Source organism: Miniopterus schreibersii (genome assembly GCF_964146895.1).
Source record: "Miniopterus schreibersii genome assembly, chromosome: 17".
In the NCBI taxonomy this organism is placed as follows: Eukaryota; Metazoa; Chordata; class Mammalia; order Chiroptera; family Miniopteridae; genus Miniopterus; species Miniopterus schreibersii.
The window spans coordinates 44531769-44552398 of record NC_138117.1 but is presented as its reverse complement, the minus strand read 5'-3'; the positions used below and the strand labels follow the sequence as shown (position 1 = coordinate 44552398).

At 45.1% G+C, this 20630-nt stretch overlaps 1 protein-coding gene across 1 annotated transcript in view; it reads left to right on the top strand.

The window, feature by feature from the left end:
• LOC308547092 (DNA mismatch repair protein Msh3-like) overlaps positions 1-20630 on the top strand; it is a 70125-nt gene that overhangs the window by 23112 nt on the left and 26383 nt on the right. The window contains exon 6 of the mRNA XM_081116836.1: positions 10317-10428. Within this exon, the coding sequence (XP_080972962.1) occupies positions 10317-10428 (112 nt within the window). The remainder of the gene's footprint in view (positions 1-10316; positions 10429-20630) is intronic.

Genomic DNA, 20630 nt, shown 5'->3' with positions numbered 1-20630 from the left:
TCTGCTCAGTTATTTAACATCTGACCTTCAAGCAAGTTTCTTAACCTCTCTGATACTCAGTTCCTACATTGACAAAATAATAACCTGTCTCTCAAAGACGTTGTACAGATTAAATGAGATAAAGATATATGAAAGCAGGACCAGGCAAATGATAAGCACTTAGTAAATAGTAACTGTTTTACTGAAAGATGTTTAATTATTCAAAAATCAGAAAGAATTAAGTATGGTAAAAATTCTTAAAGTATGATAAAAAATTTTATTTTTAATAAAAATATCTGAACTTAAAAGGTTGTTAGTGTCTTTCATACCCATAGTAATTTATTATATTTTAAAAATCGTTTTTAGTTTTCTGTCAGTGCTCAGTCTTTTGTCTCTAAGAATACAATAGGCATAGTCATCTTAAAGTCTGTGTCTGATCGTTCAAATATGTGGAATCTTTGTGAGCCTGTTCTGTTCTCTTTGTTTCTGCTGGTTCTCTCTCGCTCATGTATCTCCTTGAATGTCTCATTGTTTAGATTATCTATGGGCATTGTATTTGCAAAATCATTTGTAGAAATAATTTGATGGTGTCTTTCTTCTGAAAGTCACATTTGCTTCCGTTAGGCATCTCAAGACACATAACAATCTGGCATCACTTAATCCACATCTGGGTGTAAGATGGTCAAGATGTCAAAGACTGCACCTCTTACTGCAAATACACTCTAACACCTGGCATGACACCCCGAGTGTCTCGGCCTAGAGCAGAGATGTCACCCACCCTCAGCCTATGTCTGACCCCAGATCCGGGCCTGGTCTTGTTACTTACCAGGTGCCTTCAAGTAGCTGTTTTCTATACTTTACCCAACTTTTTATTTGTCCTCAATAGGATTGTTCCAAAACACCTATTCTATCAATAAGGCAATTTCAAGAAATATTTCACATGCTAAAGTACTTCAGAAACTGCATATCATATATTTAGAAAATTCCACCTGAAATTTTTTAATCTGCTTGTTTTTAAAGATAAGAACAGTCTCCCGGGAAAATTAATAACCAAGATATGATATATCTTTACACAGAGTATAAATCAAGTAAGAATGCTGTTGACAAGTAGAAATTTCCGTTCCTTTTTTTTTTTACCTTTATTGTTGAAAATACTACAGATGTCCCATTTTACCCCCATTGATCACCTCTCCCCGCATCCACCCCACCCCTAGGCCTTCCCCAGACCAATGTCTGTGTCCATAGGTTATGTTTATAAACATGTAAGTTCTTTGATTGATCTCTCCCCTCCCACTCCCCCATCCCCATCCCCATATTCCCTCTAAGATCCCTCAATCTGTTCCATGCTTTTATGTCTCTGGATCCATTTTGTTCATCAGTTTACTTTGTTCATTAGATTCCACATATGAGTGAGATTATATGGTACTTGTCTTTCTCTAACTGGTTTATTTCACTTAGCATAATACTTTCCAGTTCCCTCTATGCTGTCTCAAAGGATAAGAGATCCTTCTTCTTTACAGCTGCATAGTATTCCATGGTGTGAATGTCCCACAGCTTTTTTATCCACTCATCTACTGATGGGCACTTGGGCTGTTTCCAGATCTTAGCTATTGTAAACTGCGCTGCTATGAACATAAGGGTGCATAAGTTCTTTCTGATTGGTGTTTCAGGATTCTTAGAATATATTCCTAGAAGTGGGATCACTAGGTCAAATGGTAGGTCAATTTTTAATTTTTTGAGGAAAATCCATACTGCTTTCCATAGTGGCTGCACCCATCTGCATTCCCACCCCCAGCAGTGTTCCCCTTTCTCCACACCCTCGCCAGCACTTGTTGTTTGTTGATGGCAGCCATTCTGACAGGTGTGAAGTGACATGTCATTGTGGTTTTCTTTTTTTTTCTTTTTTCTTTTTTTTAAATATATCTTTATTGATTTCAGAGAGAGAGAGGGAGAGCGAGAGACAGAGATAGAAACATCAATGATGAGAGAGTCATTGATCGAGCCCGCAATCCGAGCATGTGCCCTGACCGGGAAATCTAACCCCGATCGCCTGGATCCTAAGTGGACGCTCAACCGCTGAGCCACGCCCGGCCGGGCTGTCATTGTGGTTTTCATTTGCATCTCTCTGATGATTAGCGACATTAAGCATTTTTTCATATGTCTCTTGGCCATCGGTATGTCCTCTTAGGAGAAGTGTCTATTTAGATCCTTTGCCCATTTTTTAACAGGATTGTTTGTCTTCTTTTTGTTAAGTTGTATGATTTCCTTATATTTTTTGGATATTAACCCTTTATCTGGTGTGTCGTTGGCAAGTATGTTCTGCCATACAGTGGGCTCCCTTTTTGTTTTGTTGATAGTTTCTTTTGCTGTGCAGAAGCTTTTTATTTTGATATAGTCCCATTTGTTTATTTTCTCCTTAGTTTCTCTTGCCCTAGGAGAGGTATCGTCAAACATATTGCTACAAGAGATGTCTGAGATTTTGCTGCCTACGTTTTCTTCTAGGATTTTTATGGTTTCACATCTTACATTTAGGTCTTTTATCCATTTTGAGTTTATTTTTGTGTATAGTGTAAGTTGGTGGTCTAGTTTCATATTTTTTGCATGTACCTAGCCAATTTTCCCAGCACCACTTATTGAAGAGACTGTCTTTACTCCATTGTATGGTCTTGCCTCCTTTCTCAAGTATTAATTGACCATAATGGCATGGGTCAATTTCTGGGTGCTTTGTTTTGTTCCACCGATCTATGTGTCTGTTCTTGTGCCAGTACCAGGCTGTTTTGATTACAGTGACTTTGTAGTATAACTTGATATCTGGTATTGGGATCCCTCCAACTTTGTTCTTTTTCAAGATTGACATGGCTATTTGGGGTCTTTTTTAGCTCCATATAAATTTTCAAAGTGTTTGTTTTAGCTCTGTGAAATATGCTGTTGGTATTTTAATAGGGATTGCATTGAATTTATAGATTGCTTTCGGTAGTGTGGACATTTTAACGATGTTAATTCTTTCAATCCACAAACATGGTATTTTTTTCCATTTGTTTATATCTTCCTCTATCTCTTTTTTCAGTGTCCTGTAGTTTTCCAAGTACAGATCTTGTACATCTCTGGTTAAGTTTATTCCTAGGTATCTTATTTTTTTAGTTGCAATGGTAAATGGGATTCTTTTTTTGGTTTCTCTTTCTGCAAGTTCATTATTGGTGTATAAAAATGCCATCGATTTCTGGGTGTTAATTTTGTATCCTGCTACCTTGCTGAATTCATTTATTAAATCTAGTAGTTTTTTGGTGGAGTCTTTAAGGTTTTCTGTGTACAATATCATGTCATCTGCAAATAACGACAATTTTGTTTCCTTCTTTCCAATTTGGATGCCTTTTATGTTTTCTTCCTGTCTGATGCCTGTGGCAAGGACTCCCAGAACTATATTGAATAAGGGTGGTAAAAGTGGACATCCCTGTCTTCTTCCTGTTCTTATTGGAAATGGTTTTAGTTTTTGCCCATTGAGTATGATATTGGCTGTAGGTTTGTCGTATATGGCCTTTATTATGTTGAGGTATGATCCCTCTATTCCCACTTTGCTGAGAGTTTTTATCAGAAATGGGTGTTGGATTTTGTGGAATGGTTTTTCTGCATCTATTGATACGATCATGTGATTTTTGTCTTTCATTTTGTTTATATGATGTATCACGCTTATTGATTTGTGAATATTATACCAGCCTTGTATCCCTGGAAAAATCCCACTTGGTTATGGTGTATGATCTTTTTAATATGTTGCTGGATCTGATTTGCTAATATTTTGTTGAGCATTTTAGCATCTATGTTCATCAGGGATATTGGCCTGTAATTCTTTCTTTGTAGTGTCTTTATCTGGTTTTGCAATTAGGCTAATGCTGGCCTCTTAAAAAGAGCTCAGACGTGTTCCTTCCTCTTGGATTTTTTGGAATAGTTTGAGGAGGGTAGGTGTTAGTTCTTCTTTGAATGTTTGGTCAAACTCCCCTGTGAAGCCATCCATGCCAGAGCTTTTGTGTGCTGGGAGCCCTTTGGTCAGCAGTTATTGGCTTATGCAGGTCTTCTGACTCTTCTTGATTGAGTTTTGGCACGATATATTTTCCTAGGAATTGGTCCATTTTGTCCTGGTTGTCCAGCTTGGTGGTATATAGTTGTATTTCTGTTGGATCAGTTGTTCTTTCACCTCTTTTGTTTTTGATTTTGTTTATTTGGGTCCTCTCTCTTTGTTTCTTGATGAGTCTGGCTAAAGGTTCATCAATCTTGTTTATCTTTTCAAAGAACCAGCTCTTGGTTTCATTGGTCTTTTGTATTGTTTTTTAGTCTTTATGTCATTTATTTCTGCTCTGATCTTTATTATTTCTTTTCTTCTACTTACTCTGGGCTTTTCTTGTTGCTCTCTTTCTAAGTCTTTAAGATGTATGTTTAGATGGTTTATTAAAAGTTTTTCTTGCTTTCTGAGGTAGGCTTGTAGTGCTATGAAGTTCCCTCTCAGGACTCCTTTCATCATTTCCCATAGATTTGGAGTTGTTGTGTGTTCATTTTCATTTGTTTCCAGGAAGTTTTAAATTTCTTCCTTGATTTCTTTGGTAACCCATTCACTGTTTAAAAACATGCTATTTGGCCTCCTTGTGTTTGAATGTTTTTTAGTGTTTTTATTGTGGTTGAATTTTAAGTTTATGCCATTGTGGTCCGAGAAGATGCTTGTTATGATTTCAGTCTTCTTGAGCTTGTAGAGACTTGTTTTGTGTCCTAACATGTGGTTTGTCTTTGAGAATGTCCCATGTGGACTTGAGAAGAATGTATATTCTGAAGCTTTGGGGTAAAATGTTCTGTGAATGTCAATTAAATCCACCTGATCTGGTGTGTCATTTAGAATCACTGTTTCCTTGTTGATTTTTTGTCTGGAAGATCTATCCAGTGAAGTCGGTGGGGTGTTAAAGTCCCCAGGTATGACTGTATTGCTGTCGATCTCTCCCTTAAAGTCCTATAGAAGTTTTTTTATATATTTAGGTGCTCCTATATTGGGTGCATATATACTTATCAGGGTTATATCCTCTTGTTGGATTGATCCCTTTCATATTATGTAGTGACCTTTCTTGTCTCTCATTATAGTCTTCATTTTGAAGTCTATTTTGTCCAAGTTTTGCTACCCAGGCTTTCTTTTCATTTCCTTTTCGTGGAAAATTTTTTTCCATCCCTTCACTCTCATCCTGTGTGAGTCTTTTGTTCTGAAGTGGGTCTCTTGTAGACATCATATATTTTGGTCATGTCTTCTTATCCACTCACCCACCCTGTCTTTTTATTTGGGCATTTAATCCATTTACATTTAAGGTTATTATTGATAGGTACTTATCTATTGCCATTTTAATTCTTTATTCCTTTGCTTCTCTCTTTCTCTATTTCTCATTCCTATTACAGCACTCCCTTTAACATTTCCTGCAATGCTGTTTTGGTGGTGATAAACTCCTTTAGCCTTTCTTTGTCTGGGAAGCTCTATTTCACCATCTGCCTTGAATGATAATCTTGCTGGATACAGTAGTCTTGGTTTCAGGTCATTGTTTTGCATTACCTTGAATACTTCATGCCACTCCCTTCTGGCCTGTAGAGTTTCTGATGAGAAATCAGCTGACAGCCTTACGGGAGCTCCTTTGTAGGTAACAGCTTGCTTTCCTCTTGCTGACTTTAAGATTCTCTCATCTTGAATTCTTGGCATTTTAATTATGATGTGTCTGGGTGTGGGGCTCTTTGGGTTCTTCTTGCTTGGGATTCTCTCTGCCTCCTGAACTTGTATGACTTTTTCCTTGACCAGGTTAGGGAAGTTTTCTGCCATTATTTCTTCAAACAGGTTCTCTCATCTTGCTTACTTTTGACCTCCTCTGGCCCTCCTATGATGCGAATATTGTTAATTTCATGTTGTCCCAGAGCTCCCTTAGACTCTCCTTCTGTTTTTTAATTGTTTTTTCTTTTTGGATCTCTGATTGAGTGATTTTTTTCTACCCTGTCGTCTAATTCACTGATACAGTCCTCAGCTTCCTCTAATCTGCTGTTTATTCCTTCCAATGTATTCTTTATTTCTGCTATGTCGTTCTTCATTTCCTTCATAGTTTCCATATCTTTTTTACATGCTGTTGAGCATCCTTACAATCAGTATTCTGAACTCTATATCTGATAGGTTGCTTACCTCCATTTCATTTAGCTCTCTCTGGAGACTTCTCTTGTCCTTTCATTTAGGGCTTGTTTTTTTTGTCTCTTCATTTTGGATGCCTGTTTGGGTTTGTTTCTAAGTATTAGGTAGGCCTGCTAGGACTCTCAGTCATTTTATTTTATTTTATTTTATTTTATTTTATTTTATTTATTATTATTATTTTTTTAATATATCTTTATTGATTTCAGAGAGAGGAAAGGAGAGGGAGAGAGAGATAGAAACATCAATGATGAGAGAGTCATTGATCGAGCCCACAACCCGGGCATGTGCCCTGACTGGGAATCGAACCCCGATCGCCTGGTTCCTAGGTCAGCGCTCTACGGCTGAGCCACGCCCGGCCAGGCTCTCAGTCATTTTACATGGTCTCTAGCGCAGGCCAGTATCAGACGCAGTTTGTGACTGGACCCATGTACCCTGTTTGGAGCTATCAACAACCCACAGCTTGAGTTCTCCTCTGCTGGTGTTGGGTGAGGTTGGACAGACCCAAGATGCATACCAAAGTCTGCTTTTCCAAGGTCCAGTTCCCAAAGCAGATCAGGCAAAGACTCAAAACACTCTGAGGTCTGCCTTTGCCTGCAGGCTGATTAATCTGATTTTCTTAATGAGCCTCAGACTGTAGAAGCTCCTGGGAGTAGGGCAAGAGGTTTTCCAGCAGGGTGGGGCAATTGCTTCCCCCATCAGGCCAAAGCTTCTGGGAAGGCAAGTGTCTGCCTCTGCAGTATGGGGGAATGACTCGCTCCAGGAATCCAGAGGCCTGCCCTTTGAGCTCCATGTCCCTGGCCCATAGCCCTAGGTTCTCCTCACACAGCTCCAGTCCACTCTGCCCTCCCTCTGCTGGATCCTAAGGTGAATGGCTGCACATGAAACTTTGTGTGTTGGCTTTTTAAGAGGGAGCGGAGCCTGCATTTCCAGGCTTTCTCTCCCTGGTAGATAGAAACCCAGATGCTTTTCAGGGCCAGATGTTATGTAGGCCCCTGTCTCAGGTCTGGTGCTCTGGGCTGGGGAGCCCAGCCTTGGGTTTAGGCCCCAGAGTCCTCAGTGGGAACCCCCACAGCTGAGATCTCCCTGTGGACCTTCAGCTGCTGCGTGTGGGTGCCCAGCCAGCCCTCTGGTGCCTCTGCACTTCCTACCCGTCTATGTGGTCTCCCCTTTTCCTCCTTGGTTATGAGGGTGCTCTCCAGCTCATCTTCAGTTGCAGTTGGTTATTCAGGGTGGTTTTTCTATAGTTTAGTTTTAAATTCTGTTCCGTCCAGGGAGAAAGTCAGTGTAGCTTCCACTCAGTCTGCCTCCATCTTGGAATCTCCCACTTGAAAATTTTTAAATGAACAATCATGCCATAGCCTTAAGTAGTGTGATCAGTTTTTTCTTTTAGCAGCCATAAAATTGATTGCAAATAGCCTTGGAATAGAATACTTTTATCTAAAATACATTTTAAGCTAGTACTTAAGTATCTGAAGTTTTGGGGGGATTTTTTTGTAGGTTTCCATCTTGTTTAAAGATTTTTGTGCATTTGAGCTGTTGCAGTGAGTTCAGATTGATTGTTTGACGTCATTAGTTGTATCTTTTCTTCCTATTAAGACAGTTTGTCAGCTGTAGGCAGAAGTTCCTATTCAGGGTCTCCCTGCTCAATTGAATTCTGGCTATTATACTGTTTTTACTAATGTAAAACATGTTCTTCTTCTCTGGGGCAGTTAAAAGAGAAGTAATTTTTAAAATACAAAGTAAAATAAATAAATTTATTTATGTTCAATATTTCAGTCTTTCCAGGCAACACCCAGATTTCCTGAGTTCTTCAATGACATAAGATTTCATCAGCATGATTTTTATATCTTTTTTCCTATAACTACCCTTTCCTAGTGTATCCTCTCAGCTCTGTGAATTATCGTTTGCTCCTTACTCTATCAGGAAGTGTTTTGTCATATATAATTTTTATAGCAACGAAATAAGTCATTGTAGACTTTAGAGCAGAACAGATCACTCAAAATTTATTCTGAAGTGAAACCTCCCTGGAAAGCCATGTCAATGTCATGAATATGACACATTGATTTTACTTGGCAGAGCCCCTCAGAGTTTTGGAACTGATATCACTTACAGATGGTTTTATTTTTTTCTTTTACAGTTAATTCATAACTCATTAAGATAAAAATTCTATTTTTAGACTTACACTCTAAAATTTATTTATTTATTTATTTATTTATTTATTTATTTTAATATGTCTTTATTGATTTCAGAGAGAGGAAAGGAGAGGGAGAGAGAGATAGAAACATCAATGATGAGAGAGTCGTTGACCGGCTGCCTATCCCACAACCCGGGCATGTGCCCTGACCGGGAATCGAACCCCGATCGCCTGGATCCTAGGTCGACGCTCAACCACTGAGCCATACCCGGCCGGGCACACTCTAAAATTTAAAAACTGTCCTTTTCCTGTAATTACAAATGTCTCTTTCGAAAGGATGGTTTTAAATTGCTTACTCAGAAGCTACTTTAGTCACTTTCTTTGAGGAATGTGAGTGTACATTCTTAGGGTTCTGTTAGCCAGATATATTAAGAAGAATTTAAGTATTTAGGAAAGTAGTATTTCTTGGTGTTATGAGTAAGTTCAGAAATGTACTTGTAGCCCGGCCTGCGTGGCTCAGTGGTTGATCATCAACCTAGGATCCAGGAGATCGAGGTTTGATACCTGGTCAGGGCACATACCTGGGTTGTGGGCTTGCTTGATCCCCAGTAGGGGAAGTGCAGGAGGCAGCCGATCAATGACTCTCTCATCGTTGTTTCTCTCTCTCTCTCCCTCCTCCTCTCCCTTTCTCTCTGAAATCAATAAAGACAATTTTTTTTTTAAAAGATGCGAAAACTCTGTGTCATAGAGCTTGAGGAGATCACTGATAGGGTATTATGATGAAAATGACCAACAAGTGGCCAAGGAATTGATGAAAAGATCTTCAACCTTAGTAGTCAGTGAAGGCAAATGAAAACAATGAGATAGCACCTCACCACCACATTATGAAATATTAGAATCAATACCAACTTAGGTGAAGATATGAAAAAACAAGTTAACATTCATATCCTGCTGTTGGGAAGGTAAATTGATACAGCTACTCTTATCTACTAAAATTTTTTTTTAAATGCATACCCTATGACTTAGAATTTCCACTCCAGGAATTTCTTTTTGCTTAGAGAATACTTGAACATAGGCGCATGGGCACATGTGTAGGGTTGTTCATTGCAGCATTGCTTGTAACAGTGAAAAATCTGAACAGTCTAAATATTCAGCAACAGAGAACAGCTCGCTCATCTATGCAGCAGCTTCCAAAGAATGCTGAAGATCTGATAAATAGATAAAGCTATAGACTAAAAATACCATTACAGAACAAAACTAGCAAAGCAAAAAAATGTTTTAGTAGCAAAAAAATGTATCAAAGGCCATAGAAGGGTGTTGAATGAAACAGAATATGAAAATTTTGAGGCCTTCTGTCCCCAAGTCCAACATCAATGTGATCATTAAATCTGGAAATGATTTTACATGACTTTTTTCTTATTACTAAAATGACTTAAGTAGCAGTAATCTGAACTGTACTTTTTATTAATGAAAGTATCTTAGAGAATAATAGAAATATAGAAATAAAGGGTCCTGTAGACGTAGATCTCAGTAGTGGAGCCATCATAAGACTCTACTAAAGTCTGTGCTTCAGAGAACTGTTATTATAATAATTGTCTTCCCAATGCTTATTTTATAGTTAAAATTTAACTTTTATACTCAAAGACTACATCTTGACATATGCTCCTGAAATTCACACCTAAGGTTTTGTTGTCTGACACACTGACCACAGAAATTTTCCATGTTATCTTAGAGATTTTTAAAGGCTATTTTCTATGCCTAGTAAATTAATTTTTTTTTAATTTTTTTTTAAATATATCTTTATTGATTTCAGAGAGAGGAAAGGAGAGGGGGAGAGAGAGAGAGAAACATCAATGATGAGAGAGTCATTGATCGGCTGCAGCCCGCAACCCGGGCGTGTGCCCTGACCGGGAATCGAACCCCGAATGCCTGGATCCTAGGTCGATGCTCAACTGCTGAGCCACGCCCGGCCGGGCTGCCTAGTAAATTAAAACATGCTTCTTTTTACAGACCAACTGTGCTAGAAGAAAGGAAAATCATCATAAAAAATGGCCGGCACCCTGTGATTGACGTGTTGCTGGGCGAACAGGATCAGTATGTTCCCAACAGTACAAGTTTATCAGTAAGTACATCATGCCTCAGATACATAGAAGGTGATAACATCAATCACAAACTTTTAAATACCAAGTGATGTTTTTTTTAAATTTACCCAAGTTCTGACCTTGGCTTTAAATGGTCTAATCCTTGGCTGTAGTTTTATATTTACTGCTAAATATGGAATTGGTGCCCTTTCCAGTGAAAAGTATTCTGTAGAGGGAAAGATTTAGCAACCAAAGGATTAGTCTTAATTAGCTATCCTAGGTAACCCAGCAAAAAGTTCTGTATTTATAAATGCCCACGGGTGCTAATGAAGTGGGGTCACACGATGGTTTTGCACATTCCTGTTTGTGTGTTGTGTTCTGTGCTCTGTCTGGGCTTCCACTGTAGTCACACGTCCAGTGAGAGACTCACAGATGCTGATTGCAGTGATGAATTTTTGTCATCTGGGCTAGAGTTCTCTTACAGAGCATTAATGATCTAAATACCTGGTCATTTTACACATACTGAGTGCCTGTTTGGCCCCAGGTAGTGAAGCAAGTTTAGGACAGAGAGTGGTAAGCAAGACGGAAGTACCTGCCGCCCTCGCAGGCTGCGTCCCGCGGAGAAGGCAGGCGTTGCGGTAGGGTTTGGGGTGATTCACATCCAAAGGCAGGATGGAGCAGGATGGCAAGAAATCCACCATACTCAGAATGGCAAGCAATTTAAAACTTAGGAATTGTTTATATCTGGAATTCCCATATAACATTTTTGGACCTTGGTTGACCTTGGGTAATTGAAACCATGGAAAGTGAAAGCATGGACAAGGGGGGGCTACTGTACTAGCAGGAGTGACTGAAGCTGGGGAAAGAAGTGATCTTGTGGGATGGCGTGTGTGTGCTACATAGTTTCATCGTCAAAGATAAATAAAGCCATATGCAAATTAAAGCGGTAAAGGTAGTTTTATTTAGTAGTATTGCAGTAGGGTAAAGAGTCTAGCATGAACTGAACTCTCATCTTCCATTTGTGCCGAGGGACTGGGCATTTTAAAGGCGCCGTGAGAACAGGGAGGGGACGGAGTGGGGGTGGGCGGTGATGAGCACATTTCGGGAAGTGGGACCTGACTAAGAGCAGGAAAGGGGACTGGTTAATTGGGGGTTACTGACTGGCACTAATGCTCATACCCTCCCACAGGGACTGGGAAGGAAATGTTTTGTGTTTCAAAGAGATGGTTCTCTATCCTTGAGAGCTCAGTTCTTGGTGGGAGATTTACATCTCAAAGGGACAGAGAAATGAATTATAATTGCAAGCTTTCTGAAGTAACTGCTCTAAGAGAGGGTTCAGGGGCCTATCTGCTTATCACCAGGTTTTGGCTGGAACAAACAGTAAATGCTCCTGGCAGTGCTGTGGCCTTGAGCTGTTAGTTCTGGTCTCTTAGTGGAGAGGGTAAATGAAATGATTTGTACAGAGAAGGTGCAGTTTTGTGTGTTTTGTTTTGTTTTTTAATACATTTTTATTTATTTCAGAAAGAGGAAGGGTAGAGGGAGAGAGAGAGAAGATAGAAACATCAATGATGAGAGAGAGTCATTGATCGGCTGCCTCCCGCACACCCCTTACTGGGGATCAAGCCCACAACATGGGCATGTGCCCTGACCGGGAATCAAACCTCGATCTCCTGGATCCTAGGTTGATGCTCAACTAGGTTGAGCCACGCTGGCCAGGCAGGTGCAGTTTTTATAGGCCTGGTTTGAGGCCTGCTAGCCTTTGGTCAAGGAGAGAGAGTCTTTGTCAACATAGAGTAAAATTAATCTGGTGGTGAGATCAAAGAATTAATATGTAGGGCATAGTGAAGTGAAAGAGGTCCTATCAGAGAATGATATGTGTGGCTTTAAGATTTCAGAGGTCATGTTCTTCTGCGTAACGGCAAGATCCTAGGTATGGCCTCGAGATGAGGAGATCAAGGAAAGGGTTTGGGGAAGGTCATCCATGTGAATGTTGAAATCACCTAAGGTAACTGCAGGATTTGTAGTTGAAGATGCAGGTTGTCCAGATATCAGATTTCAAGGGATGGGGACTGGTGACCCGGAGGTTTGTAGATGTCTTCCCTGAGGACAAGTAAAGATGGGAAAGCCCTAAAGAAGCAGATAGGAGAACCTCTGAACCCTGAGATACATGGGGCAGGATGTGGCAACCAACTCAGCCTCCGAATGAGAGGACTGAGGGGAAGAGCAGCCAGGCGTCGGTTAAGCCAGCGTATGAAGGAAACGTTAGCCACAGAGGTCAGAAACGTAGGTGTATTGGGGAATTTTTCAGACGACAGTGGACGAATGGAAATGTAGGGGAGCAGTTGGAAATTAGGTCAGAGGGAGGAAGCCGAGAACACCAGGGGTGTTGGGACGATAACAGCCATCTCGGGCTGTGAGCAAGGATGGCAAAGATGCTGCCGACGAATTAGGCCAACCACAGGGTAGAGTGGGAGGGAAGGCTTTGACTTACAGCTAGTTTAATGGTACATTTTGATACCATACAAAGACTTTGGTATTCTAACCCGATCCCCAGTACGTATAGACTTGCTCATTCTTGTTAGGGAATTTGTAGATTACTCAATTTATCAAACCCAGTGAATAAGCACTGTGCTTCATTGTCTTTTAAAGGAAGGTTACGTGAATGTGAGGACTCTCAGTTCCCTCCTACCAGTAGGGCATAGCTTTTCTTGAGAAAGTGTATGGTTAGAACATTTAGTCCCTTGATTTATAATTTACTAATAAATCACTTCAGCGTCATTTCCTGTTACTGCCCCGCCCCCAGCGCAGCCCAGTGCCCCCAGAACAGCAGCCAGCTCGACCCCAAGCGTGTTGGCCTCGACATTTTTTGTTTTTTTCCCCTTTTTCTTTTTTTTCTCTTTTCCTCTTTCTTTTAAATAATGTATTATACTATTTAATAAAGTCAGACTTGAGAAACTAAAATAGCTTTCTGCCTAATTGCAAGAATGTTTTAAAGAAACATTGAACTCTTACATTTAAATTATTACAAAATCAATGCAGTGGTTTATTCCAGCAGGCATCTCGGGATGTGCAGCACATCCGACTCTGCCTGTGGTTTTCCAACTGGAGTAGGAGCGGATGGGGAACTGTTGCTGTGGTGACGCGCAGTCTGTTTTGCAGGGTGTGGAGGGATAGTGTTAGAAAGAACTTAGTGTAAACGCAATTTAAAGTATTTTTTAGGTGTTAATTATAAAATATACCCTGAAAATAATTTGCTGAAAGTCAAATGATATTGTTGCTTTTGATAATCAGGTAAGTAAGCAATGGTCTTTCGTCCATGTAAGTACAAGTACACTTTTCTGGAGTTTGTGTTCCATTAACCTACAGTGCTTCCCAGCAAACCAGCTTCCTGCCCTCTTTTCCTCTCCTGGTTTTTAGAAGACTCCCGCCACCCTCCACATCTCATGATCTTGCATTTATTTATGAGTTTTTGTTAGCATTGTTTTATGAATGTATGTTCTTAGGGATCTTGACACTTATTTTGTTCCTGATGCCAGGCTACAAGAAGAAAGAGATGTGACGTGCGTAGCTTCCCTGGCAGGACCATAGCAAAGAGCCAGGCAGGAGGGAGCCGTGGCTCTGAGGGCTGAGGGACTCTGGGTGGGGAGCCCAAGGCCAAGGTGGACGCGATGCCCGGGAGCGGGGCGCGCTGCAGACGCGGGGCTCGGTGACCGCAGCGCGTGTGCGGGGGTTTGGGTTCCGGCTGTCGCTCGGCAGCTTGTGCGCGGCCGGGGGCGGCCGTGGGGAGGCCGTGGGCGGCCGGGGGAGGCCGGGGGGAGGCCGAGGAACTGCGGGGGCGGCCGTGGGGAGGCCGGGGGGAGGCCGTGGGAGGCCGGGGGACTGCGGGGGGGGCGGCCGTGGGGAGGCCGGGGCGGGCGGCCGTGGGGAGGCCGGGGGGCGGCGGGGAGGGGAGGCCGGGAGGAGGCGGGGGGGGGGGGCGGCCGGGGAACTGCGGGGGCGGCCGTGGGGAGGCCGGGGGACTGCGGGGGGGGCGGCCGGGGGGCGGCGGGGAGGGGCGGCCGGGGGAGACCGGGGCGCGGCGCGGAGGGGAGGCCCGGGGAGACCGGGGCGCGGCGCGGAGGACCGCTCCGCTGGAGGGCTTTGGGTGAAGGCGGGTCAGGGCTCTCTAAACGTACTTCCCTCTTACCTTTAGAACTGAGAGTCACGGCTTAGCCTGAACGTCAAGAAACTGAGAACCCCGCGGCCGCGGGGCGCGGTGCCCGCCTCCTGCCCGGGCCCCGGCTCCGCGTCTCCGGGAGGCCCCGGCGTCCCCGGGCGGAGCGGGGGAGGCTCCCGGGCCCGGGTCTCCCCGCCGCCCCCGCCTCTGCCCTCCGCCTCCACGGGGCTTGTCCCGGCGCGTCCCGTTTGAACCGACGCCTGAAGCCCCGCCCGGAGCCCTGAGCCCGCGGCTCCTGCGGGGCCTGGGGGCCGGGCCGAGCGCCCCGCGGCCCGCGCTCGAGGGCGGCGCCTCCTCCGTCTGCTGCTGGGCTGGGGCAGAGCGAGGCTTCGTGACCCGCGGGCGGGTCGGCGTCGCCCGGCCCTGGGGGCGCTGGGCGCCGGTGCCTGCGGCCGGGGGCGGGGAGTGCGGCGGGCGGCCGCGAGCTGAACTGCGGGAGGCGCCCCCCCCCCCGCGCCGCCGCGGGCTCCCCTCGAGCGCGCCCTGGGCTCTCCGCGAGCGTCGCTTTCAGGGTGTCGGGGGCAGGGGACACGGGGTCCCGCGTGACCGCCTTGCGCCCGTGGCGAGCTGAGGCGCGGGGGGCTGACCTGCGCTCCCGACGGCCGGGTCCCGAGGCCCCGCGCCCGTCCCCCCGCCGCGGGAGCCCCCCAGTCGCGGGGGGGGGGGGGGGCGGGGCCGGCGCCGGGGCGCTGCCCGGGGCCCGCGGTCCCTGCCGCCCGATGGGTCCCTTCACCAAACGGCCCCCGGGTGGCCGGGTTTTTACAGCGGTCACGGTGGAGGTTTTTGGTTTGTGTGTTTTGCTTTTGCTTTTAATATAAATAACACAGATTCACCTTATGGGGGGGGGTGAACGACCTCAGGTTGTGCAAGGGAGGAAACCGAGCCCAGTGTGCGAGCTGGAGGCTCCCCAGGGTGCGGGGACCTTGGCGTCTCCCCGAGGCCCCTGCAGCCCAGGGACGCTCGCGGGGCGGGGCAGACCCGGCGCCTGGCACAGCCCCCCGCGATCAGGAGGGGGCTCCGGGGGCGGGCAGACCCGGCGCCTGGCACAGCCCCCCGCGATCAGGAGGGGCTCCGGGGGCGGGGCAGACCCGGCGCCTGGCACAGCCCCCCGCGATCAGGAGGGGGCTCCAGGGGCGGGGCAGACCCGGCGCCTGGCACAGCCCCCCGCGATCAGGAGGGGGCTCCGGGGGCGGGGCAGACCCGGCGCCTGGCACGGGGCAGACCCGGCGCCTGGCACAGCCCCCCGCGATCAGGAGGGGGCTCCCGGGGCGGGGCAGACCCGGCGCCTGGCACAGCCCCCCGCGATCAGGAGGGGCTCCGGGGCGGTGCCCACGTGCTGAGGAGCGGGAGCTATGCTGAAGCTGGTGAAGATGGGGTGGCGGGGGCCACCCCGTTTCCCAGGATCGGCTTTGGCCACATAAAAGCTGAAGACTAGTTGCAGCCATAGCCACGAGCTGTGGGCTTTGCGCCCGGCTCCCCCGCGGAACAGCCGTGACATTCGTCTGAGTGTTGAGCTCAATTTAATTCCATGTCTGGGTTCTTCTCATAGATTGTGCTATAAATGCGTTTCCCACGTGGCACGATCGTTGCGTCATCTTATTAAAAATGAGAGGAAATGCTCGGGCACCGGAACAGCCCCGCTGCCCGCGGGGCCCGCGGGGCCGCCGAGCCGCTGACCCCGCGCGTCCTCCCGCCCGCGTCCGTCTCCGCGGAACGAAGCCGCGCGTGCCCGCGGCCGCAGATGGGCCGCCCCGGGGCCCCCGTCGCCCCCCCGGCTGGTCGTCCTGACTCCTCGCGCTCGGCCGCCTGTGCGTGGGGGGCGCGTGCCCGCGGCCGTGGGGCGCCCCGGGGCCCCCGTCGCCCCCCGGTCTGGTCGTCCTGACTCCTCGCGCTCGGCCGCCTGTGCGTGGGGGGCGCGTGCCCGCGGCCGTGGGGCGCCCCGGGGCCCCCGTCGCCCCCCCGGCTGGTCGTCCTGACTCCTCGCGCTCGGCCGCCTGTGCGTGGGGGGCGCGTGCCCGCGGCCGTGGGGCGCCGTCCCAGCCGCGCGCTGCTTTTCCTCCGGCCGCCCGGGCGCCTCCCGCCTGCACGGGTGAAACGGGGGCGCTGGCGCCCGGCCCGGGCGTAACTGGCCTCCCCGCGTCTCAGCGGGCAGCCGGCGGCCGCCCCCGCTCGGGGTTCGCGGGTCACCTCCGGTTTAAAAGGGGAGGAGGGGTGGGCCGCGCGCGACCGCAGGAGCTTTCTCTCGCGTCTCTTACTGAACCTGCCATCGGCATTATGGGAATAAAACACTTGCCAACATTTCAAAAGCCTGCAGCTCCTATGAAAATAGGTCTGCCATGATCCTTGTTTAAGACAGATGTCCGTGTTTGTACCTGTCGCGGAAGGAAGCATTTTCTGCGGAAAATTAGCTGATGCCCAAGTCTTGCAAATTAACGTGAGTGTTTTCTCTGCGGTGCATCTTTCCACCTCCGGGGCCTCCTGACCGTCACTCTGGTGCAGTCGGCGACGGATCCAGGGAGGGACCCGAGCAAGGGCAGCCGGCCTCCAGCTCAGCAGCAGCTGGGCCTTGACGTCCGCGAGCAGGGACCCCCGAGTCTGTTCGCCTAACAGCCCCTTGCCACCCGAGTAGCTCTGCATTGCAGGGCAGGGTACTTGGCTCTGAGCACTTTCTCGCCTGGGACGGGGGAGGCAGTAATACTAGCACAGTAACGCTGGCGTTAGCACACGGGACCGTGAGAACTAAATGGTCTGTGGGAAATCATTGGCACAACGCCTGGCACTTGACCTTATGACACCTTAAAGCGTACCTCTCCTTTCCTCCCACGGAAGATCACATTAAATGTGGAAGTCGATTAGTTTCTCAAAACTTACTGGTTTGGATGCAGTGTTTGACGCTTGATACACAATGCTGAGATCTTATGACTGACACTCTGCAGGCAGACATTGCCAGTACTAAGGTAAAAACTTTAAAGAATGGACTTCTAGCTGCTCCAAAGGTTCACGAAGACAGTAAATGCCACCTGGAAGTATAGTCCCCTTAGTGCAATACTTCAGCTTTTCTTTACTGCCACTCATCCACTCAGCTGTGGTTTCTTGAGAACTTGCTCTGGGTGTGGCATCCTGCTCGGCGCATGGCACAGGCTGGGTACTGCCAGGTCAGTCCATTTTGGTGCATTCCCAGTCATTTCAGCCCGTTCCAGAGTGGGTGAAAAGGAAGTTTTTTGCCAATTATTAAGACAATTATTTACAACATAGAATACCATAAGATAGTCAAAAGGCACAAACTTACAGTTATACGATAAATAAGGTCTAGGGAGGCAACGTACAGCCTGGTGGCTACAGCTGACATGCTATAGGATAGACAGGAAAGTTGTTAAAAGAGTAAATCCTAGGAGTTCTCATCACAGAGAAAAATTGTTTTCTTTGTATCTATATGAGAAAATGGGTGTTAGCTGAACCTATGTGTAAGTCAAAGCATCATGTTTGTCAGTTATTTCTCAAGAAAACTGGGGTGGCCCGGCCGGGCGTGGCTCAGCGGTTGAGTGTCGACCTAGGATCCAGGCGATCGGGGTTCGATTCCCAGTCAGGGCACATGCCTGGGTTGCGGGCTGCAGCCGATCAATGACTCTCTCATCATTGATGTTTCTATCTCTCCCTCTCCCTTCCTCTCTCTGAAATCAATAAAGATATGAAAAAAAAAAAAAGAAAACTGGGGTGGGGGAGAAATTCTTCTTTATTCCCAGGATTATAAAGATATTCACCTAAAAGTTTTTATAAATCTTTTAAAGTTTTACTTTTCAGATTTAGGTCTTCATCTTCCCAACATTTTTTCTTGAGTTTTCTCTAGCATTTCTTTCTGCATGTCATTGTAGAGTCCACTTATCCAGTTCTTTGGGGGGGGGGGGGGAATTGAGATTCTTATTGGAATTACCTTGACATCTATAGATCAATTTGGGGAAGAGTTCATATCTTTTTCTGGATGTGACAGAGTTTGTTTCTCCATGAATATAGTATACACTTAATCTGGTTTTCTGTAAGTTCTCTCAAAATTTTAAAATTTTCTCCATAAAGGATATTTACATCTTTGGTCATATTTATTACTCAGTTTTTTTTGTGTGTGTGTTTTTTTTGCTATTTCAGTCATAACTTTTTTATAATTATATTTCCTAATTGTTGCTCTTATGGAAGAGTGCGGTTGATTTTGCATTTTGAGCACTTGTATATTTTTCTAGGGTAGATTCTGAAGAGAGGAATTGCTGGGTGTTATAGACCAGTATATGGAACCTTTAACTGTACTGGATATTTCCAAAGTGCTCTCCACATCCTGCCAACACGCTGCATGAATAGATTTTCAAACCTGTGGCTAATTTGTTGGCTGTGCCTTCAGAATTTTTTACTATTCCTATATCTTTATTCTTTCAAATGAATGTTACAAATCACTTTTAGGTTTCCTGAAAAACACTACTGATTTCATTTTTTTCCTGATTAATAATATATTTTTGTCCTTTTGTTTCTTCCTCTATCTTATTCACATCCTTTGCCCGCTTTTCCATTGTCTTGATGTTATTAATATGTAGGAGTACTCCTTTGTTATATGCCTTTTCATTTTGAGTTTGATGACTTTTTTTAGCAGGTTTTTTTTCTAATTAAATGTGTTTCCATGTCTTATTTTGGTATACATTCGTGTTGGACATACACCTAGGAGCAGAAGTGTTCAGATCTGTTTTCAGCTTCAGTAGATTCTGCCAAACAGTTTTCTAAAATAGTGTGCAGTGTACTCCCAAACAGCTCTATATAAGAATTCCAGTTGTTCTATATCTTTGCCAAAGTTTAATATTGACAGTTTTGGGGGTTTTTGTTATTAATCCTCAACTAAGAATATTTTTTTCCCATTGATCTTTTAGAGAGAGTGGAAGGGAGGGAGAGAAAGAGAGAGAGAGAAACATCCCAGGTGAGAGAGACACATCGATTGGTTGCCTCCCACATGTAACCAAGCCTGCAACCGAGGTGCGTGCCCTTGGCCAAGATCGAACCCGGAACCCTTCAGTCCACGGGCCAACGCTCTAACCACTGAGCAAAACCAGCTAGGGCTGTTGTGTGTTTTAACTATAGCTATTTCATACCTATGAAGTGATGTCTCTATGATTTGATTAGTGTCTTCTCAAAAGATTTGAAGTTAAACACCTTTTCATAAGTTTATTGGCCATTTGTATATTTTCTTTTCTCATGTTCTTTTAAAATTTTGACCATTTTTCTAGGGGTTTGTAGGAGTTCTTTATGTATACTGTTCACTTTTGGAAATGTGTAATATGTATTCTGATCTGCAGCTTTTCATTCTCTTAATGGCATCATTTGATGAATAAGGAGTTCATAATTTTAAGACACTCTAATTTTCCAATGTTTTCCTTTATAGTAGTTAGTTGTGATTTATTATGTTTTAAGAAATCTTTGTCTAACCCAAAGCAAATTATAAATTCAGTGCAATTCCTATTAAAATACCAACAGCTTATTTCACAGACCTAGAACAAACATTTCAAAAATTCATATGGAACCAAAAAAGACCCTGAATAGCTGCAGCCATCTTGAGAAAGAAGAACAGAGTGGGAGGAATCACTTTACCGGACATCAAACTGTTCTACAAAGCCATTGTAATCAAAATGGCCTGGTATTGATACAACAACAAACATAGAAATCAGTGGAACAGAACAGAGACCCCAGAAATAGACCCACGCCATTATGATCAGTTAATATTTGACAAAGGAGGCAAAAGCATATAATGAAGTTAAAGACAATCTCTTCAATAAATGGTGCTGGGAAAATTGGACAGCTACATGCAAAAAAATGAAACTAGACCACCAACTTTCACCACACACAAAAATAAACTCAAAATGGATAAAAGACTTAAATGTAAGTCACGAAACCATAAAAATCCTGGAAGAAAACATAGGCAGTAAAGTCACAGACATCCCACGTAGTGGACTTTTCACTGATACATCTCCTAGGGCAAGAGAAACAAAGGAAAAAATA